The sequence below is a fragment of the Leuciscus leuciscus genome (assembly GCF_965113295.1).
Source record: "Leuciscus leuciscus genome assembly, chromosome: 20".
NCBI lineage: Eukaryota > Metazoa > Chordata > Actinopteri > Cypriniformes > Leuciscidae > Leuciscus > Leuciscus leuciscus.
Genome location: NC_138744.1, coordinates 22015142 through 22039188, shown reverse-complemented (window position 1 = coordinate 22039188; position 24047 = coordinate 22015142). Strand labels below are relative to the sequence as shown.

Sequence of the window (24047 nt, the reverse complement as noted above, 5' to 3'; positions counted from 1 at the left end):
CAGGCATGATTTTTAGACTGGGGCTACTTCAAAAGCCTTTAGCTCATTAGTGCTTAATGAAATAATAAAAAAAAAGGTATTGAAAAATAATCTCTCTCTCTCTCTCTCTCTCTCTCTAAACACACACACACACACACACACACACACACACACATGCACGCACGCACGCACACACACACACACACGCGTATTTACGCAAGTGTGAAGACGACATAGCCTACCGTATAAAAAGAGCTTCACCAAACAAAACCAGAGAGTTCGTTAAACTACCCACTAGACACACAAAAGAAACATCCATTTTCAGTCACAGGCAAACTCGTTTGCTTTTAAGTTTATTTAGGTCCTTCCCAGAGGAGACCTGTGTCAGGCTGTCAAATTACTTATTATTTTTCAGCGTCGTCGCGCATCAGTCACTGTTCAACTCCACGAGCTTCATAAAAGACCGGCGCGAGGAGAAAGGCTGGAGATCAGTGATATGTAAATGACAGATGGATGTGTGAAGTGTGTGCGGCAGTACACAGTGAGCTGAGCCGTTACTGGACGATTTCAGATCACTTTGGCTGTGGCATTTTTGGCTATCGACATGACAACTTTTGATTTTTCTGACGTGGAGGCATTTTTGGATTGCCACCCAGAGCTTTTTGAGGAATATCTCGTCAGAAAGGGAAAATGTGACACCCTGAGCAGGTGGATCAAAGAGAATCAGCCGTCCAAAACGTCTCCGGTGGAGGAGAAACGCGGGGTCGCGAGGGACCCATTCTGGCCCACGAACCCTGACGGACTGAAGCGCAGATCGTCCCACATGGAGCTCCGCAGGAACTTCGCCCGGTCCAAAGCGATGACGGCACACCGAACCTACGACGAGCACGTCAGTCTCACGGCCAACGAGTCCCAGTCAAGTATGCGACGGCGCGCGCTCTTGCGGAAAGCCAGCTCGTTACCGCCAACCACCGCGCACATCTTGAGCGCGCTCCTCGAGTCCCGAGTCAACGTGCCTCAATATGCCTCCAGCGCCATTGACTACAAATACAGACTCAAAGAGTCCAACGAGAGGGAGTTCTTCCTCGAGCTGGTTAAGGACATTTCTAACGAACTTGACATGACGAACCTCAGTTACAAGATTCTTATCAATGTGTGCATCATGGTAAACGCAGACAGGTGTTCGCTTTTCCTAGTGGAGGGACCGTCTCATAAGAGGACACTCGTGTCCAAGTTTTTTGATGTGCACTCGGGTACCACGGTGCGACCCTCTTCGAGCACTCTGGACTCAAATGAGGTGCAGGTTCCGTGGGGAAAAGGCATCATAGGTTATGTTGCAGAACACGGAGAAACCGTCAACATCCCGAACGCATACGAGGTAGAATTGCAACTAATAATACAGACAATTTCGACAATAAAAGGTTTAAGGTTACGGGAGGGTGTAGATTACTAGTCAGTCAAGGAGCGTATTTTTTTGACTGTCGTCAAATCGACACTAACTAATAGTCGCGTAAGCCAGAGGTAACCATAACAACAGTTAACTCCAGTGACTGAGGTCAGATTTATTTACTTGATTATAAACGTACATATCAAGAAATACATCATACATTATAATATATACTATATATATAAATATATATATATATATATATATTATAATATATAATATATAATATATATATATATATATATATTATAATATATTATATATATATATATATATATATATATACATATATATAATAAGTCAATGACAATAGGATGAAGCCAGAGCCAATAGATTAAGTCTTTGCACTTGGAGACCCGCCCCCTTTTGGAGGTTCTGCCCACTTTGGAGATCTCCGGTCTGCAGTTATACCTACTTGCAATATTCCGCTCTATGCTAGGGGTTAAAGGTTGTATCAGTGATTTCAGGCCCCAAAAAAAAAAAATTATCACATTCATCTAATCTTTCCTAACGTCAAAAAAACGCGTCTCTGTAGGCAGCCTAGGCTCTGAGATCTGCACACAAAAACAATTGGTTTCACCAACCACTCAAAACCAAAACAAATAGTGTTCCAACCAATCACCGACAGGGGGTGGGTGTTGTGAGGTTTTGAGCCAGCTTCTTCTTCAGCTCCGACTTCGCGTGCAGCCGTGCACGAGCACAAAACCTCACAACACCTCACAATTATATATTATTACAAAAATAAGTTAATTTAAAATAAGAAATCAATCATTTTTGGTTTTCGGCCAAGAGCATCCAGAATTTTCGGTTTTTGATTTCGGCCCAGAATTTTCATACTTAACACACACATCCACACACACACACACACACACACACACACACACACACACACACACACACACACACACACACACACACACACACACACACACACACACACACACACACACACACACACACACACACACACACATATATATGGCTACAAAAAAACTATTGGACATTTCCATCGTTCAATCAGTACACATTATTGAACTGCCATTAAACAGCCAAGGCCTTAAGCTAGTGTAAGAGGTGACACATAGATATAAAATCATTGTTTTAGCCAACATTTAAAAGACACGTATTGTAACAGCCTTTCAGGTAAAATCTCCATGTAGTTTACCCTTGCCTGGATGTATGTCTGTGTAGTTTTGTATTCTCTTGTTTACCCAACAGGTACAGCAAAAAAAAAAAAAAAATGTATATGGGGGATAGAGTAGACTTGGGTTATGTGAAAAGTGCCTTCAAAGATTTGTGATTTCTACAGTTTCTGCAGCCAAGGCTTGGAATCGCTGTCTGATTATTTTGATTATGACAAAAAATTCAAGAACCTCAATACTTAATGTGAAGAAATCGTAGTTACAGAGTTGACTGTTTCTCCATCTTCAAATACAAGCTACCAGTTGTGCGTATACATCATTATATCATGGCCACAGGCAAGCCTTCCCCGGTATAGGTCAGAGGAGATCCATTAATGCAGTGCAATGAGTGTGCCACTATCCCATAGCAGTCCAATGGAATTGCATTGTTTTGACTTTTTTCTTGGTGGAAATAAAAGCAGTTTGTTCACAAAAAGCAAACTACTTAATATGCTAGAAACTTGATCTGAAAGACAACACATAGTTTTTCCTCTTCCTCATTGCTATAAAGTCAAGAGTGAAGATGGAACAATTAGCCACTTTTTCCAAATCATCTTGTGCTAGATTTAAAGGGATAGTTCACTTTGAAAACATTTTTTGGTATGTTTTAGCTTACCTCAAGGGCATCCAAGATGTAGGTGTCTTTTTTTCCGCAGTAGTTTCAATTTTGATAATTTTAGGTCAAACCATTCTTGTCTGTCAGTCATATAATGCAGGTCTATGGTCATTATCTCAAAACACAAGCACAGAGTCCAAATGAAAACAATTCCCCGTCGTCCAAATTAAACAATTCCCCATCATAAGTACACATTGATGGCCTAAGACACGAAACGAGCGGTTTGTGTGAGAAAATGAACAGTATTTATATCGTTTTTACCACTTATACATAGCCATGTCCGAGTGATCTGATCTGACGTGTGCGCAGACTGGTGCATAGGTATATACACACTAGATGTCGCCTTGTCTACGGCAGTTCATTGGAACGAATGTCTTTAAGGCGACATCTAGTGTATATATCTATGCACCAGTCTGCGTACACGTCAGATCAGATCACTTCGACATGGCTGCGTATAGGTAAAAACGATATAAATACTGTTCGTTTTCTCACACAAACCGCTCGTTTCGTGTCTTAGGCCATCAATGTGTACTTACGATGGGGAATTGTTTAATTTGGACGACGGGGAATTGTTTTAATTTGGACTCTGTGCTTGTGTTTTGAGATAATGACCATAGACCTGCATTATGACTGACAGACAAGAACGGTTTGACCTAAAAATATCAAAATTGAAACTACTGCGGAAAAAAAGACACCTACATCTTGGATGCCCTTGAGGTAAGCTAAAACATACCAAAAATGTATTTCAAAGTGAACTATCCCTTTAAATTAAGTTAAGTATGTAAGTGTATTTGGAAATGAAAGGAAAAAAATAAACTTTTCTTTTTTTGCAATTTAGCAAAAGTAGTCATTAAAAAAGACATAAGAAAGTTTTCCCTTTGCATTTTTCGCGTACAGTCGACAACATTGTCAAAACGATTCCGTTTACACAGATCCATGAAAACGAACAGAAAACAGTGTATTTTGCTGCCAGGCCAGTAGTTGGCGATGTCACTTTGTAAACAAACATTAGGTGCCTATAGACTGAATGCGTAATATGTATGCGCATTACATCAACGTTTCACAAATTCATGTTTTTGTAGTTTGGATTTTAGACGATTATGGTATCTTTTTCAAAAACTTGCACTTGAAACCCGTTTTCAAAAGTTTGCATTTTTAGGCCCCCAAAACTCTGTTGTCGTGTAAATGAACGTCAAAAACACATAAAAACTGAAAACAGTGTTGAGTAAACGGCCCCTTAGAAGAATAGTTTCTATATAGAACCTTAAAGGGTTCTGTCAGGTGCTTTATACATCCAATTTATTTAGCAATGTGGAAGTAATCTATTGTCTGTGAATGTGTGAGACTTCCAATTCATTAGCCACTATAATGAAATAACTAGAAGAATAACAAAGTGCAGTAAATGGTTAAACAATTTGCCCTACAAAACAGTGCATTTATAATTACGACAATGCATTAAAATAATATGGTAAGAAATACCAGTTTGCAATATCAAGCAGCATAACGAGCTGTTTTATACAGCTAAAAATAACTGGAAGCGAATGACACCGGAAGCCAGACACATTCAATTTCCAAATGGCCTCACGCCTGCACCCGCTCTAACATGAAAAAACGGTGGATAGAACCTTTAAAGGGTTTCCATCATGGGATCATTTTATGAATTGTTTTAATTAATTAATTTTGTTTTAATTGACTTTTATTTTCGATAAAATTTTATGAATTAAGCAGCTTGTTAACATACTTTATCACTAGAACATTTTTTAATAACCAATTAAAAAGAAAGTATCATGCAATCATTTGAGACATTTCTCATTAGAACCTTTTTGGCTTAAAGTGTTCTTTAAAATTTAATCAAGAACCCTATGGTTCTATATAGAACCCATTGAACCCTTATTTCTAAGAATGCTGTGCCTTTTGTGTATTGTGTAGGACCATCGGTTCAGTGATGAAATTGACAAGCTGACGGGCTATAAGACTCAGTCCATTCTGTGCATGGCCATCCGCAACAGTGACGGTGAAGTCATTGGTGTAGTGCAGGCCATCAACAAGAACCCCAGCGGAACTCCATTCACTGAGGACGATGAGAAGGTAAGCTCTATTCTCCGTTTCACTTGGCTTCATGCTGATATTAAACTCTAAAGATCTGTTCCAACTACTGGATTTATAGTCTATTTCATTCTCCTGATACCTATTACTATAGTTCCCAAACTTTTGCTGGTAATGAAACTCTAGAGTGTGAAGATAATTGCTGTGCTAAATCAAAAGAGATCTATGAATTAACAATTAACGAATATCCTGCCATGCTGGAGTAGTTGTAGACTTGGAAAATTAGTTATTTATATGAGAAGATTTATTCTTTATATTCATAACCGTAGACACCCTGTAGTCATTGTACTAAGTGACTGCATAAATCAAAGCTTAGATCCGATACTCTGTTGCTCTCTGAATTTCATAAAATTGCTCACACTCGAATTAAAGGGATAGTTCACCCAAAATGTTTTATTCTGTCATTAATTACTGACCCTCATGTTGTTCCAGTAAACCCTTAAGACTTTCATTCATCTTTGGAAGACAAATGAAGATCTTTTTAATGAAATCTGAGAGCTTTCTGTCCCTCCATTGACAGCTACCGCAACTGACACTGATTAAAAAGTTCATAAAGAGATCATAAAACTAATCCATATAAAGTGAGTGGTTTAGTAAAAACTTTCTGAAGAGACACGATCGCTTTATATGATGAACAGATTGAATTTAGGCTTTTATTCACATATTCATCAACACCCACATCAGTTATGATAAAAAGAAGCTCAAGCATGTTTGCTTGTAGCGAGAAAACCATTGAGGTTAATTCTCGTGTTACGCGGCACGTTTGAGCTTCCTCACGAACCAATGAGGTTCATTCTCGTGTTACGCAGCATGTTTGAGCTTCCTCACGAACCAATGAGGTTCATTCTCGTGTTACGCAGCATGTTTGAGCTTCCTCACGAACCAATGAGGTTCATTCTCGTGTTACGCAGCACATTTGAGCTTCCTCACGAACCAATGAGGTTTGTTTAATTGATTAATTGATTAATTTTAGGATCTCTTTATGAATTTTTTGAAGCGGAAAACTAGTAGTTGACTGTCAATAGAGGGAAAGAAATCTCTCAGATTTCATTTAATTTGTGTTTCGAAGATGAACGAAAGTCTTACGTGTTTGGAACAACATGATGTTTTTTTTTGGGTGAACTAACACTTTAAGCCGTGAACAGAGGTCATTATTGTCATTGACTAAATCAGCAAATGTAAATGGCATACTTCAGAATCAATACAAAATATAGATCCAGTACTGCAGTCTCTAGGCACAAATCAGTCTGTACCCGTTCATCTCATTCCCTACTCTCTATAGATAGTAATTAATAGCACAGAATTTCTCTTTAGAATTATTTATGCCAAGCAGCACTGAAAGCAGAAAGCATGCTGTGCTGTTATAAATGCCCTAGAAATACAAAGGAAAACTGATGTGATGCCTCCAGTTCTTTTTTCCCCTCTCAATATCTCACCGTCACTCATCAATCTGACTGAAGCTTTGAAAGCATCAAACTTCTCTCTACAGGTCCTGCAAATGTATCTACCATTCTGCGGAATATCGATCTCCAACGCCAAACTCTTCTCCGAATCCCGCAAGGAGTATGAGAGGAGCAGGGTATGTCAAGATCTGTAGAAATGTTGCTGAATAAAACTCTTCAGAATGATTAAAAACCTGCCTCCAGATTTCTAGACCTCTCGGACAGCGTAGCTTGTTAGATTGCATACAATCCTCAGGTCGCAAGGTTTAAAATATTTAATAATCCTGTGTAAAGCTTGAAGGCCTGTGTTTTCTGAATACATTTGGAGCTGCTGCTGTTGTTTCTCAAGGCGCTGCTGGAGGTGGTGAATGATCTGTTTGAGGAGCAGACGGACCTGGAGAAGATTGTGAGAAAGATCATGCAGCGTGCGCTGACATTACTGCAGTGTGAGCGCTGCTCTGTGCTTCTGCTAGAAGACATCCACTCTCCTGTGAGATCACCTTCAGTCCTCCTTTTCTCTTTTCTGTCATGATTTTGGTCTATCTTTATTACATCTTTTTCTTTATACATTCCACCTTTCTTGCTAAAGAGAACATCAGTATTGCTCATTCTTAGGGTTTTTTTCACATAAGCATTGAAATGTGGCACGTAACTTATTCTGTTTGTGCTATGGACATGAATGATACCTCAATAGGAGTGTGTAGCCAAGCTATTAACTGTATTCTGCAGTCAAAATTTATTTGTGGATGAGGCTGTGGGCGGGGCTTAAAGTGGGAGTGCGACAAAACAAAAAGCTCATTTTAATGTAACTCAATTCCATTCTATTTCAATTTAGCAAATGTAATTTGTATAATTCATTAAATTATTGATTCTATTTTTATTACATTTATTTAAAATATAGCTGTTTTTTTTAAACCTGGAAACGAGTTAGCATTTTAGCACTTTCGGTTTCATCGTTCCAAAGTCAATGGGTTTTTTAATTGGTGTTGGGTTAAATGCCTTAAAATAAGGTCTCTGGTTAATACAAGGTCAAGATATTTTCACAATTTATTCTATGACATATAATACATCAGTAATTCCCTCTTGTGTTTCTCGGGGACATTAAAGTCATCACACTGAACAGTAAAACACATCTACTGACTAGTTAGCTTTTACAGCCTTGTTGTGTCTATAGTCACGCTCCTGCAAACTATTCTAACTCAAACTTTCAGGGAAAGTGTTTTTTAAATAAAGATTGAAAGAGTTGTCGGAAGCTTAGTGGTTGCAGTGTTGTAGTCAAGTCACCAACTGTCGAGTCCGAGTCGAGTCTCGAGTCCCCGTGTTCGAGTCCGAGTCCAAGTCCGAGTCACCAATGAAGAGACCGAGTCGAGTCCGAGTCGAGTCACCATTACCTGAGTTCGAGTCCGAGTCGAGTCTCGAGTCCCCAGTGTTCGAGTCCGAGTCGAGTCATCAAGGTTGAGTCTGTGTTATATTTCAAGACTGCCTACATTTCTCTAATCTGGCACCTTTAAAGAGCTGATATAATTATAAAAGAGGGTCTACATTAAACAAAAATGACACCACTGTGTTGACAAATATAAATATTAAATAAATAAATACAATATAAATAAATATAAATAAAAACTTTTGATTTCAATAATGTTGGCTATTAGGCTAAATGTTAAAATTAACATTAACAATGCTGTAGAAGTGCAGTTTATTAGCCTAAATGTTAACTAATACTAGAGTTTAATAAATGGAACATTATTGTAAAGTGTTTACCGATTTGTTATACACCGATTCAGACGTCTCGTGAGTTCGTTGTTGGACAGATGGACAGTTGTTTTAACCATTCATTAAAGTGAATCGTTCAAAGGAGTCATTAGTTCGCGAATCGGACGTGTCATTAATGGACGTGTAGCCTTGTGTGATTATCTCGGCAGTTTAGGGCAGGACAAGATTTGTGTCAACACAGAAAACATGTCATCACTAGATAGGTCTTTTCGTTTATTGAAATTGTGGCTAATGTCAGCTGAATGTGCGGAACGCTTTTCAGAGAAGATAAGGCAAAGGTTTTTTTTTTTTTTTTGCACAATTCACACCTCGCGGTAATTCAGGAGAAAAAATCTCTGAATGATCTACGTGAAACTTCGGTCTTCCGACCTTTTACTATCGTGTCAATTGATTTTGATTAATATTAGAGGAGGGAGCACCGCTCGTGTTTTTTGAAGACGATGAGAGGGCGCGCGCGGCTGGGGCTTTCTCTCTGCTCGTTCTTATATGCAGGAAAAAAAGAGATCCCGTCCGGTCTTGGAGCCCAAAACAGGAAAAGTGTAACATCTTATATCAAATTTTAAAACCTATTTAGTCAGAAACTTCATCCAACGTCATTCATTTGATGAATGCTCAAGTCCGATTTTATATATCCTCGAGTCCGAGTCCAAGTACGAGTCATCAGTCCGCGAGTCCAAGTCAAGTCACGAGTCCTGAGAATAGAGTCTCGAGTCGGACTCGAGTCCAGAGAATAGGGACTCGAGTCGGACTCGAGTCCGAGTCCAGGACTCGAGTACTCCATCACTGAGTGGTTGTGACGTTGAAGTCATGCGACCGTGGTGTAGATCGTTTATAGCTTATGTTTAGCTTTTTCTTGATTGTATTTAGGCTTCAAAATTAATAAAAATTGTGTTAATGTTTAAAAAAAAAATTAAGAATCATATTTATTGGTCAGGTAAATAAGCTACCATTACTTCAGCGCTCTATAGCTTGACTTCTTAAAGGAACAACAGTCTGTGCTTTTTCTTTGCAGGGGACTTGTATTCCATGCATATTTGTCACTGACTGCATATATCAGCCAGTAGAGGACACTGTGCTCCAGCACTTGATAGTCCAGAGTTAACGTAGAATTAAAGAGAATAGGGATGAAAAGATGATGCTCAGTGCCTGCATATTGAATGGAACATTAAAGTGACTGTCCGTTTTATTTAGAAACAAAATCTCTTTAATTTGTCCAAAACTTAACCATTTCTTAATTTTAGATATGTTCATTAAAATAGGATAATCAAAAACTTGCTCACTGATAATCTAATCAGTTGGATAATCAGTTTTAGATTATTTGGTCATTCATTTTAAAGTTATTATTTGTGCCTTTTCAAACTGTGTATTCAGCATCGATCACAATTCTACCTCAAATAATGCATTTCTAGGCAATTAGATTTACAGTGCTTGAAGAACAATAAAACAGAGCCATGTGTATGTACCAGAATATCACAATATATCAGACTTTAGACTATAAGAAAACATCTAGCAACCGCTCAGAACACCTTAGCAATGTCCTGGAAATCACCCTAGTATTGTTGCATTGTTTTTTGTTTTTTTACTGTGTTCTCAGGTGGTAAAGTTCTCCCAGACATTTGAGCTTATGTCTCCGCTGTGCAGCGTTGATCATGACATCAGGTGAGAATAACAGGACTATTAATAATATAACATACTATTACATGTGTGTTTATAGTAATGTGTATGTCAAGTAAAGTTGGCATGAAAGGAAAGTTGCGAAAGTCTTTTCTTCCCTATTGTGATGTATATCAGAGTGAAAGGTCTTCTGGAAGGAGAAAAATATGTAGGGTGGGACTTGATTTCGTCCTTGGGAATTGATTGGATCATAGGAAGTTGGGTGTTGCTAACTAAATGGAGACATATTTGAAAGTCTGTAGTCATTTGTGGAGGATATTAATGCTGCCTTCATGTGCTATCGGAATTATCATAAATGCCCTATCATGAATGCCCTCTCAAGTCATATTTACCAGTGGGAAGCTCAGGGATAATTTTGATACCCGAGTTGGGCGTGCCATAAAATAATAGTTTGAAGCATATTGTATGTTTTGTACACAGCGAAAATAGCATGTATTTGACCAAAATTCCAGGATTGTCAGAATGCTGACTATCTAGAGCTATCTTGAGCGGTGAATATTGTTTGTTAATGAATGGGATGGTAAATATCATTTAGGCTTTAATAATATTTACCCAATAAATTAGCAAGAATAAATCTGGTGTTCTCCATGATTCCTGTTCTTTCCGACAACAAAGCACTTGAATGCGACGAGTTCACAATCACAACTTCAGAAGTGGGAAGTAGGAAATTTCCGATAGCACGTGAATAGCACAGCAAAAAAGTCCCAACATCCGTCTAGATATATACGTCAAGAGAGCAGATGCCGTTTCGAGGGGGAATGAAGGTTAACATTTTTGATTTAAGTTTATGTGTGCACATTAATCTTTTATAATAAACACTGCAACATTCTGTACAAAAAATAAGAATTGTCCATTTTGATTTCATTGTGACTTTAATGTATACCATGCTTAGTATGTGTGTTTGTGTGTATGTGTGTGCATTTGACAAAGTCAGCATGGAGAAGGTGTCTTGTTCGGACTGGCTAATCAATAACAGCATTGCTGAGTTGGTAGCATCAACCGGACTGCCCGTTAACATTAGTGACGTCTGTCAGGATCCCCGCTTTGATGCTGAGGTGAGCAGAACACACACTCTCAGACTCGTTTTGATTGCATGATTTCGCATGGTGTCAGTTGTATCGTGCAAGCATTGTGTTTCCTTCTCAGGCGGACCAGGCTTCTGGATTTCATATTAGATCAGTTTTGTGCGTTCCCATTTGGAATCGGACACATCAGATTATTGGTGAGTTTCCCTACACAAATGCTTCATTGTTTATACACAAACCCACAAAAACAACAACTAAAATAACTTCTTACTTCCATTAGGCGTTGCCCAGATTCTGAATCGCTTGGACAGGAAGACATTTAATGATGCAGATCAAAGGTTATTTGAGGTGGGACGAATTTTTGATGTTGGAATAAAATGAGCAATCAATATTTTATAAGTGAATTAGAGCCATACTTCCACTACTGATGTTTACATAAATCACACGCATGAGTAATTTTCATGTCCGTTGATCCTCACAGGCATTTGTTATTTTCTGTGGCCTGGGTATTAACAACACTATGATGTATAACCAGGTGAAGAAGACTTGGGCCAAGCAGTCTGTGGCTCTAGATGTGAGTAATATCGGTAACACTTTATTGTAAGGTGACATAGTTACATTACTATGTACTTACTAATAACAGTAAATTATGCATAGTTACAACTAACCCTAAACTACCAAACCCTAACCGTAACTCTATAATAAGTACATACATGTAGTTAATTAATATTACTCAGTACTTATTTGAGTAAGCAAAATGTAACTACATCACCTTAAAATAAAGTGTAACTGTAATATCTTATTTGTATTTCCTTCTTCTGTTTTAAGCTGCTTCTAAACATAACAGCTACAATTTTGCCTGCATATAAATCTCATAAGAACAGATGGTGTGGTTACAATCTGTGTGGGTATTAAAAAAAGACTTTGTATGCATATTGTATTGTTGTTTCTGTCTTTTCCCAGATGCTGTCTTATCATGCTACATGCTCTAAGGCAGAGGTTGATCGACTGAAAGTAAGTTTCATCAAACTAGAGATAAAATATGGTAATAAAGTCCATACTAACTAGATGCACTGAAATTATACTAATGTTTTAAAATCATTATTTATATCTAAAACAAAGTTTAAGATGTTCTTTTGGATGCAAATTTATCAAAAGTGACAGTAAAACATTTATTATAATGTTACAAAAGATTTCTATTTCACATAAATACTTTCTCTTCTCTTCATCAAAGAATCCTGAAAAAAGGTATCACAAAAATATTAAGCAGCTCAATTGTTTTCAACATTGATGAAAATAAATTATGGATCATGTGACACTGAGGACTGTAATGAGTAATGATGCTGAAATTTGCCAACAAACAAAATAAATAGCATTTTAAAGCATCTTTTGTATTTTCATTATAATAATATTTCAAAATATTCACAGTTTTACTGTATCGGTTTTTTTTGGTACTATTTTACTGTATATTTTAAACAAATAATTGCAGCCTTGGTGAGCATAAGAGACTTCTTTCAAGAAAAAATTAATAAATAAATACCGACCCCAAGCTTTTGAATGGTAGAATATTGAATTCTAAAACGATTGTTTAACTTTTTTATAATTAGTTTATTCAATATCTGTTCTAGATTCATTGTAAATATTAGACATTGCATTGGCAATACACTGTAATGCCTGTTATGAATTGAATATCAAAAATATCAAACTTGCTGTATTGTTTGACCTATGCAGTACTATCTCTACAGCATGTAAAGATTCTGTAGTGTTGGACACCCTTAAAGGGCCGGTACAAGATTCACAGATCAGTTGAACATAGAACGTTTAAAACTTTTCTCCAGAGAGAGACACAATGAAAACTTCAAATTAAACTCATACATTAGAGAGATAGATGATTAAAAAAACATCTCAGCCCCATGCGTTTCCAAGAAATTTATAGTTGGTGGGTCCTAGACTTGAGAGAGCTAAAGTATTAATAATTGAAATGGCAGTACTCTTTCTGTTTGAGCCCTCAGTGGACCAGGTTCTGCTCTGGTGTTTAATTGCCTTGCTACCGGAGTCGCTGAGATTGTCCCCTCTCCTCTCTCAGGCTGCTAAGATTCCCCTAAGCAGTGAGCTCGGGATCGATGAGTTCCACTTTAATGACTTTTCTCTGGACAACGACGCCATGATCACTGCCTCCCTGCGGATGTTTTTGGAGCTTGGTGTCGTGCAGAAATTCAAAATTGATTATGAGGTGAGGCAATCACTTTGAGGAAGGGGGCGAAACGCCAACCCTACTGACTGGAAGAGAGAAATGCTGCTTACATATGTATGCAGTGTTGAGGGTGGATCGCTGGGTTATAGATCGGTGAGAAACTGTGCTGCAGGCTGGTTCCTGGAACACCGGGGGGTCTGCAGCTACTGTACGGTGTGTGAATACTACAGCGTTCCTTTCTTTTCCTGCTCAGGTGCTGTGCCGCTGGCTGCTTACCGTGAGGAAGAACTACCGCACCGTGGCCTACCACAACTGGAGGCATGCCTTCAACGTCTCGCAGTGCATGTTTGTTATGATCACCGTAAGTCATCAAGCACAGATGCTGATCGAAGAGGCCTTCTGAACTGATAATATGTGATTTGATAGTTCGCTCAAAAACGAAAAGTCATCATTTACTCATTTACATGTCGGTCGAAACCTGTATGACTTTCTTCTTCTGTGGAATACAAAAATAGTAGAAAGTCTAAGCTGCTCTTTTCCATACAATGAAAGAAAACGGTGAACATAACTGTCAAAAAGACTTTCAAACCTTGGAAAAAAGAAGTATGCTTAATGCAAAGTTCGATCATGAAACTCTACCTGGTGCAGGCTAATGGGTTCTTAACTTGCTTGCAATCACATCATTCTCTATAGGGCACAGCTGATTGGTGCTGTATCCAATGAGCTTGCATGCTCAACCTTCAAATAATTGGTTAGCATTTGCCTTAAAAGTGCTGCGCGCGTTCAGAAACCCTTCCTCTTCCCCAGCTCCACCTGTATAGATCTGCTATGGGCAATTCATACACGCAATATTGTTCAGCAGCAGCATGTCTTACTTGCTCACAGCAGTGTGTCCTGTGTTGGCAGTAGCAGGTCCTGTACTTGCTCTGCAGCAGCAGCATAGCAGATCTATTCCATCAAAACCAAACATATTAACATTGTCATACCCATTAGCCAAACACTCCGAGAGTCGCCATGACAGAAATTGTATTTAATGTGGACTTGTAGTGTACTTCAATTCTTAAAAGTATACAGGTGCTGGTCATAAAATTTGAATATCATCAAAAAGTTGATTTATTTCAAGAATTCAACTTAACAGGTGAAACTAATATATTATATAGACTCATTACATGCAAAGTGAGATGTTTCAAGCCTTTCTTTGTTATAATTTTGATGATTATGGCTTACAGCTTATGAAACCCACAAAATCAAAATCCCAGAAAATTTGAATATTACATGAAATCACACAGTAATTACACAGTAATACCATGGTCATTGAACCAGGTTTTGGTTATTTTGGCAGTGTGGGCAGATGCAAATCCTGCTGGAAAATGAAGTCAGCATCTCCATAAAGCTTGTCTGCTGAAGGAAGCATGAAGTGCTCTGAAAATGTCCTGGTAGACGGCTGCGTTGAGTGGACAGCACAGTGGACCAACACCAGCCGATGACATGGCTCCCCAAACCAACACTGTGGAAACTTCACACTGGACTTCAAGCATCTTGGATTGTGTGCTTCTCCATTCTTCCTCCAGACTCTGGGACCTTGGTTTCCAAATGAGATGCAAAATTTGCTCTCATCAGAAAAGAGGACTTTGGTCCACTGTGCTTTATTAAATCCAGAGTCAACGCAGCCGTCTACCAGGACATTTTCAGAGCACTTCATGCTTCCTTCATTTTCCAGCAGGATTTGCACCTGCCCACACTGCCAAAATAACCAAAACCTGGTTCAATGACTATGGTATTACCGTGTAATTACTGTGTGATTTCATGTAATATTCAAATTTTCTGGGATTTTGATTTCGTGGGTTTCATAAGCTGTAAGCCATAATCATCAAAATTATAACAAATAAAGGCTTGAATTATCTCACTTTGCATGTAATGAGTCTATAAGTTTATAATATATTAGTTTCACCTGTTAAGTTGAAATCTTGAAATAAATCAACTTTTTGATGATATTCTAATTTTATGACCAGCACCTGTATATATATTTTTTTTTTAAACTTTACTTTTGTAGATAATATAATAAGTCAATTTAAGTGTGCTTAAAGAGAATACACTTTCATGACTCATGACTCAGTTATTGTAATTTGTAATATTGTATTTTAATGGTTTTAAGGTCGTTTTTTGTCTTTTGGAGCTTGATAGTCCCTGGTCCTCCATCCATTTTCGTTGCAGGGAAGAGATAAACAGAAAAAAAGAAAGTAATACGAGTTTGTAACAACATGAGTGTCAGTAAATGATAAAAGGGCTTTTTTTGGGGGGTGAACTATTCCTCTAATAATTGTCTGAGTTAAAGGTAGTAAATACACATAGATTAAATTAATAATGATCTTTCAAGCCATAATTGAATCACTGAATTTGAGGATTTGTGTGACTGGGTTGACCGCAGTAGTAGATTTCTCTGTTGTGGATTTCAGACCGCTGGGTTACAGGAGGTGCTGACAGACACAGAGACTCTCGCACTTATGGTTGGGTGTTTATGCCATGACTTGGACCATCGTGGTACAAATAACGCCTTTCAGGCAAAGTGAGTCAACAGTCTGTCAATATACATTGCATCAGTGGTTCTCAGCTGGTTTGGAACAGATTTTACATTGGGATCATATCACACCCAACACAGTATCAAAACCTGTCATGTAAAAATAAAGTTGTTTATGGTGTTCAAGGACGAGGCATGTCATGCTACCTGTCAATGTTGGCATCTGCCTAATATGACTATCTTCTAATAACTCATAGATTTGTCCCAATACTGTGGATTTTAATTAGCTGCACTACCTTTAAATTCATAATATATAGGATTTTAACGGTTTATGAGTCTTTTTATTTTGCTATCCTAATTATGCATGTTTACGTGGTTAGTTCCATTTTATTTGCATTTAGCATTGTTTTCACATGTCGATTACACTTTATTTCTATGGTCCACTTTAGACACTCTACGAACTATAAGTAACTTTGCAACTACATCTCGACTAACTCTCATTAAAGTGAGTGTTAGGTTATGGATCGGGTTAGAATAAATTGACATGTAGGAGCATTGTTACTTATAGTCAGTAGAATGTCTGTTGGTGAAGCATCAATATAAAGTATTAGCAGATATTAAGCATATAGTCAAGTCAAGTATATTTGTATAGCGCTTTTCACAATACAGATTGTATCAAAGCAGCTTCACAGTATTAAATTAAAATAATACAACAAAGTTTGTTTCAAGAGGAATTTATTGATTGATAAAATTAAATTAAATATCCCCAAAATATCCCCAACTGAGCAAGCCAATGGCAACAGTGGCAAGGAACCGAAAAACTCCATCAAGTGACCTAATGGTGTCCTAAAACTCCATCAGGTGACCTAATGGAGAAAAAAAACCTTGGGAGAACCCAGGCTCAGTCGGGGGCCAGTTCTCCTCTGGCATTTATGAGCTAGAGGCCGGATTGTAGTTTGAACTGTAAGATTATATGAATGCCTGGCTGAAGAGATGCGACTTTAATCTAGTTTTAAACTGGGAGAGCGAGTCTGAGCAACGAACAGTATCAGGAAAACTATTCCAGAGTTTTGGAGCCAAATGTGAAAATGCTCTCCCTCCTTTGGTGGTTCTGGATATCCTAGGTATGACCAAAAGCCTTGAATTTAGTGATCTTAAAGAGCGCGATGGATTATAGGGCGATAGAAGATCCGTTAAATAGACTGGAGCTAAGCCGTTTAGGGCTTTATAAGTCAGTAGCAATACCTTGTAATTAATACGGAACTTTATAGGTAACCAATGCAGTGATGATAAAATTTATATTTACTTAGTCTACTCTAATGAGAGTTAGTTGACATGCAGTTGCAAAGTTACTTATAGTTAATAGAATATCTAAAGTGGACCATTGAAAATAAAGTGTTACCCATGTGTCTTCTGTATTTTTATTGATTTCTAGTTAAAATATCATAACATTCTTAAAAAAAGCTGAATTTTCAGCATCATTACTCCAGTCTTCAGTGTCACATGATCCTTCAAAAATCACTTTAATATGCTGATTTGCTGCTCAAGAAACATTAATTATTATTGTCAATGTAAAAAAAAAAAAAGTTGTGCTGCTTATTTCTGTGGAAACCGTGATAAAATAATTTCAGGATTCTTTGATGAATAGAAAGTTCAAAAGAACATCATGCATTTGAAAAATAGTTTTTTGTAACAATGTAATAAGACTTTACTGTCACTTTTGATCAATTTAATGTCTTTGCTGGATAAAATATCAATTTCTTTAAAAACAAACAAACAAGCAAGATAATTAATGGTAATTAAGAAAATAGATTTTTTTTGTAGTGCAGTCCTTATTCATAAATAAGAAATTAGCTCTATTTAGTGTGTCCTGTATGTTTGTACAGCAACATAATGCTGTTACTGTACAGCTCATCTCTGTTGTGTTCCCAAAGGTCTGGGTCAGCACTGGCGCTTCTGTACGGAACATCTGCCACACTTGAGCATCATCATTTCAACCACGCCGTCATGATCCTGCAGAGTGAGGTGAGTAATATTTAAATGACGTGAACTAGCATGTCTGTCTGGTCAGGTCACAGTACTGTGAGCACGGAGCAAGATAAAGCACTGAATTGCATTTTTATGAGGACAAAAAAGAACAAATATTGTCAAAGCAATGGACTAATACTGTGTCCATCTCACACCTCTCTTGTAATGGATTTGCACAAATGACCTATTTTACCCCTGTCCATATTTGCATGTCTCAGTGGATGGAAAGAATGCAAATGGCTGTCAGCGTTTGATAAAGTGGCTGATTTAGCTCTGAGCTGTTTAATCATGACAAAGCTCTGTATCGATTTCCTGTAGACGTCCATTGAGCTTTTTTAACCAACACCAATTAACTGTGCTAAGGAGATTCCCCTCTTGGGTCAGCTGCACTGAAGCAAAGAGAGAGAAAAAAATGCTTTCTGTCGCAGAGACTGAACAAGCGTAGAGAACTTTGCAGACACACTATGAAGTGATTCCTGGTTTCGTGATTGGCTGTATTTCAGAGGAAAAGACAGGGCTTTGTATGAGTAATAGAACTTGGAACGAGGGATGCGATTTCCTCAAACTTCACTTAGACCTTAAGAGAGTGGGGTAAGCTGTGCCACATTTTACTTAACCCTCTAAAACTTACTGTATAATATTTAATGTGCAAATTTCTAAGGACACTAAATTGTCAATATCAACATGATCAAAACTTATCTACGACATGCCTTCTTTCCTCTTATTGACAGTTTATACTTTTTTAGCAGGTAAAAGACATTTTAGTATAGTTCTAAAAAATGTACTGGACTGAAGCAACTTAGGTTTACTTGATTATCCATACATCATTTTCAGGAAAACATGATAAAATGTGAGAATCAAATATGATACATCAGGATTTTGAGGAACATTTATTTGTACATCTCTCAAATATAAATACAAAAATGACAGAGATTGGATATGAAACTAAGCATTTAAATATCTTACTAAGACATTTTTGGGAGACATGTGACAACTAATATTTATATACATTAAGTAGTCTTTTATGATGTTGTAAAGATCTCATTGATTTACATTAGACTGTAAAAAATTATATGATCAATAAGTTATGACAACATGCGTTTTTACATTGCTTTAACTCATCAAAATAAATTAAACAATTTTCAACTTTCTTTTATACGTTATACAAGATTCAACACATTTTTTAAATCAGTTTAATGTAATTTAAGTTGAAATGACTTAAACATCTAAGTTGATTGTACTTAAAAATGTAAGGCAGCTACTTTTTTTTTACGATCAGAATTTCATCTTTTTCGCCATATAAATATCAGCAACTTCAACAAACAGTTTTTTTCCTCCACAAGCGTGAGCCTCAAATTCTCACTATATCATACTAGAAACCTGTTTTTTAAAATAATTTGTCCAAAAACCTGTCCCTTTTTTATATCGATTTTTATTACTATTATTTTCTATGTCAGCCTTTATGGGGTTAAGTTCTCAAATACAAATGTGGACATAAATGATTATGTGGGACGTGAAATATGAAATGTTGCTCCTTCCTTGCATTGTTATTCATTTGCATTATAAGCGGGTGACCCAGTTTACCAGATTACACACTCTCCCCCTACTATTGCAAATAACAACTCTGACAACTTTGTCATCTTTTTCTCATTGTTTTCTGAATAATGCCTAACCTTCAACAGGGTCACAACATTTTTGCGAATCTATGCTCCAAGGAGTACAGCAACATGATGCAGATACTGAAACAGGCCATTCTGTCCACAGATCTCACCTTGTACTTCAAGTAAGTCATAGTGTCAACTTTGTGTGTCGTAATGTCAATGTTTAAATAGTTATTAAAAGAGGTAGTGGTCTTCAGCTTCAAACAGCTCTAAATATTCCAGCAGGTGCATGCAATTCATGTTTAGGCCACAGAGAGGCGCCCTTTGAAAGAGGCAGAAGAGGTGATATCAAGCCCCTTTTGTGGCTTTTGTTCAGATCCTAAAAGCCTGATGAAGATCTACAAGATCTTCACCATAAGGAACATTGAATAAAATCAACTTGAATGCAGTGAAAGAACCTTAAATGTTTTTTTGTGGTTTTTTTGTGGATCTTTGTTTTCCATCGGACATAAAAGAAGAAGAACCAAGTTCTTTGAGTGTGTTCTCTCTGAACAGTTCAGTTGGAGTAATGAAGAACATAGAGACATGTTCAGGTGAGAGACTATAACTTTTAAAATTGATAACAGAAATACCAGGAGCTGCTGAAAATGGTCTTCATATTTAAACATACCAGGTCTATGCTGATGACTGCCTGTGACTTGGGTGCAGTGACTCGACCATGGGAGATCTCAAAACAGGTTAGACAGACCTTGCAAAAAAATTTGATAAGTACAAATATCTAAACATCCTTAAAACATGATCCATTTATTTGAGACGCGATATTGATAGATAGATAGATAGATAGATAGATAGATAGATAGATAGATAGATAGATAGATAGATAGATTAACATTAACATAATGGTATGTCTATATGTTTCTAATTCCAGGTTGCTGAACTAGTGACCAGTGAATTCTTTGAACAGGGTGACAGGGAGAGATCAGAGCTGAAGCTGACACCAGCTGTACGTATATTCTCTCACCAACAGATATATCTAAAATTGGCTGATTTGTCAATCGATTGCTTAAATTTCAATTTTTATTTTGTTTTCAGGCCATTTTTGATCGTAATCGTAAAGATGAGCTTCCTGTGCTTCAGGTGGAATGGATTGATGGAATTTGTAAGCCATTATATGAGGTAACAGTTAAATAAATCAAATGAATTAACTCTGCTAATTAACTTTTATAGACTGATGATAATGTATTTTACAGGCTCTTGTGAAGTTGAATAGGAAGCTTCAACCGATGGCAGATGGAATTGATGCCAACCGAAAAAAGTGGGAGGAGCTTTGTCTGTCCTATCAGCAAACACGGAGAGCCTCTGAGTGTATCTCCGGTCTGACGGCACAATCCTCTCAGAGCGAAGACTCCGCCCACGAGCCAGAGTCAAGTCAGAGTGAAGCAACCAATCAGAGCGAAGACTCCACCCACTGTGTGGAGCCAAATCATACCCCAGTAGCCAATTGCAAATAAGAGGCGTGATGTGGCAATTAAAGGACGGCCCACTTCGACAGATTTACTATGTTTACACACAAAAGAAATATGTTAACCAACTTTTCTTCTCTTTTTTATATGGGTTGCTTTGAGACTGACAGTATTTCTATTGAAATTAAAGGGATAGTCCATCCAAAAAGTCCATTTAGTCACCCTCATGTTGTTCCAAACTTGTATGACTTTCTTTCTTCTGTGAAACATGTTGGTAACCAGTTTCGGCTCCCATTGACTTCAATTATATTGACAAAAAATATTTAATCAAAACTGTTTGATTTTACATAATGCTTCTTTTGTGTTCCGCATGCAGAGGAAAGAAAGACCAGGTTGGGAACAACATGAGGGTGAGCAAATGCTGACAGAATTTTCATTTTTGGGTGGACCCCTTTAATTCAGGCACTTACAGCACAATTTAAAAATGACTACATGGTTTTAAAAAGAAATTATTTATTAAGAACCCATATTTTTTAGATTTTTGTCTCTGAAAAAAATGTAAAATGGCATATGTGACAAACCTGATAATTCAGGTGCACAAAAAAATTGAATGTCAGAATATAAATGCTCAGATTTTGTCCAAGTCTGTGCTGCTATATTGCAAGTTACGAGTTTGGTTTTACAAAGCTTGGAATTACATTAATATAAAACAGAGTTGCTACTAGGATTCCTATGCTTGAGATGCAGAAATTGAGAAATGATTTGATGAATGTATAAATTAATATCACTGTGATTTTTGTTGCTGTTGTCTCTTTAGACTTGCATGGAATCACTGTTACAACTGCTGATTGTGTTAACATTTTATATTGAACAGCTCTACATACAAATTGTTTAATGTTTGAGTATGCATCCTTACCCTCATGTACCTGTCAATCATAAAATATTATAGCTACATTACTTTCACTGCAAAAAAAATTATAAAAAAAAATACAGTATATACTGTATGTATGAACGTTGTTTTGCACATGATTGCATACCAACTGTTCACATGGCAAACACAAGATTATCCAGAATGAATGTGAATAACTTGTCTGTCTTAAGCCAGCTATCAGGGATACATCCTTGATGGTTGATTCTGAACCAAAGTCATTTGTCACAATACTAAAACCCTGAATTTGTTGCATGCAAATTAACATCTGTTGTTGGAATGGGAGTTTCAGTGTTTACTTTTGTTACATGTTGAAATTTAGTATGTGAAATGTATTGTATTTTTTCAAACGAATGCCATGAAATGCATGTTGCATAGATTTGACAAAAGCAACTTTCTGCTTTAAATGAGAGTTAAACTCTCGGGTTGTGTTGCAGTCTTGCTACTAATGTTTATCGGTGTGCACACAGTCAGATTATGCTCATTCACTTCAGTTTGTCTGCCTTATTCAAATTAAATGTAACTATTTTTGCATTTATTATGATTCGACATTTCAAAAGAGAATTTATATTCATACCGTTAAAAAGAAGGCCAGAAATAGCTTTTGTATTTTATTAGCTATAACATAGAATGTTCATATAACATACTTGGTGCCTCAATGTGTCTCTTTTAGAGAAATTCTCATACTGTATTTCAATGGATCATATATCCGTCAAATGCCACATGAATGAATATGATATACTGTCCGGTTTGTAAGAGGTGCATAGGGTCTTTTCTTGCCAGACTGATTGCTGGTCATTTTCCTCAGGCTGTTTTGTAAATAAAGAACACTGTGATGCAAGCGGGTGTGGTGATCCGTGATTGGCTGCATGAAATCCTGCTTTAATAATAATATTAGACTTCATGTGTAAATGTCTCATAAGTCATATTATAATTCAGAAACATATGTGCAAATCTCAAAACTCTTTTCCCAGCCTAACCTTTCATGCATGTGAGTTTTGCATAACAGATATGCTGCTTTTAACAAGCCAAGAACGCAAAAAGCATATCATTTATGTAAAACAGCATATGCATAAATATTTGGCCTGGGTGAAAGTGTGAGGACTGATGAAAGCGAGTGTTTGAAGTCGTGGCTGCAGAGAGAGAGAGAGAGAGAGAGAGAGAGAGAGAGAGGCTTTGTGCTGGACAAGCCGTCTGATACAAAAGCAGCGTGGCCGGCTGCATCCAGCTCTGCTCTCTGTGATCTATTATTCAACAGGGATTCAGCTGCCTTCCTGAGGCTTTAAAACCAGGAGAAAACAGGAATGAGGCAGAAGAACTGAAGTTCTCAGCACACAATCTCTGCCTTACTAACATATTCAGAACCAGTTCTCTCATTGACCAACTAACAATTCCCATCTTGTTTTATATATAAAAGAACCAAAGCTCAAAATTAAATAAGTGTTTCATACTTTAAAAAATCATTCAATAGCAGAAATATGCTGTTTAATTTCACATTGTAATAGCTTACACAGACATTGTTTGCAGCAATATAGCAATGTTCCAGATTTACACTGTCCGGGTGCGATTTTAGACTTTATTTTGGTGTGGACATGACTATATATTTAAAAAGAAAATGGGACAAAAATCTGGATCCTGGTTGTGATTATGTGTTTGGCAATTTCCAGACTTGCTTCCACATGGTTCTTTGGGAATAATGGCATTGTTGAGACACATTCCCATATCCAAATGCTTGGATATTGCTCTCATTCATTAAATTGTTTAACCTCTCCTTTCTTTTACTTACAGCTTTCCTTCAGGCCTGAAAGATCCCTTAAAGTCCCTGTAAAGGCAATAAAAAAATAAAAAATAAAAATTCTAAACACATTAGAAATGTTAGAAATGTATTGCTAAAACATATTACAAAGACTGTGAACTGTGAAGTGCTGAATTGAGGAGTTAGACCATAGAGTTTTTCACCATTGCTGTGTTACGGATTAATTAACACATACTTAATTTTGACTTTACAGGGACTTTAAAACTGTGTTTTTATTCTTAAAATGCTATGGTTATTTTAATGATACACAATTATA

The 24047-nt window shown here is 37.1% G+C and overlaps 1 protein-coding gene across 1 annotated transcript; it reads left to right on the top strand.

Annotated features, from left to right (window-relative positions):
* Positions 1 to 211: 211 nt before the first annotated feature.
* pde11al (phosphodiesterase 11a, like) lies at positions 212 to 23354 on the top strand. Its single transcript, XM_082150284.1, has 20 exons — positions 212 to 1357; positions 5153 to 5311; positions 6819 to 6908; positions 7121 to 7261; positions 10139 to 10203; positions 11153 to 11273; positions 11365 to 11440; positions 11524 to 11591; positions 11725 to 11817; positions 12207 to 12257; positions 13330 to 13476; positions 13691 to 13798; positions 15894 to 16003; positions 17890 to 17980; positions 19666 to 19766; positions 20100 to 20177; positions 20258 to 20321; positions 20513 to 20587; positions 20677 to 20760; positions 20835 to 23354. The coding sequence occupies exons 1-20, from the start codon at positions 584 to 586 to the stop codon at positions 21093 to 21095; spliced, it is 2757 nt and encodes a 918-aa protein (XP_082006410.1). The 5' UTR covers positions 212 to 583; the 3' UTR covers positions 21096 to 23354.
* Positions 23355 to 24047: the final 693 nt, after the last annotated feature.

Bases quoted from the DNA above. Each gene is read 5' to 3' on its own strand.
- pde11al (XM_082150284.1), top strand. From the start codon at position 584: ATGACAACTTTTGATTTTTCTGACGTGGAGGCATTTTTGGATTGCCAC. The intron at 1,358-5,152 runs GTAGAATTGCAA...TGTATTGTGTAG, and splicing joins ACATCCCGAACGCATACGAG to GACCATCGGTTCAGTGATGA. The intron at 20,588-20,676 runs GTACGTATATTC...TTTTGTTTTCAG, and splicing joins AGCTGAAGCTGACACCAGCT to GCCATTTTTGATCGTAATCG.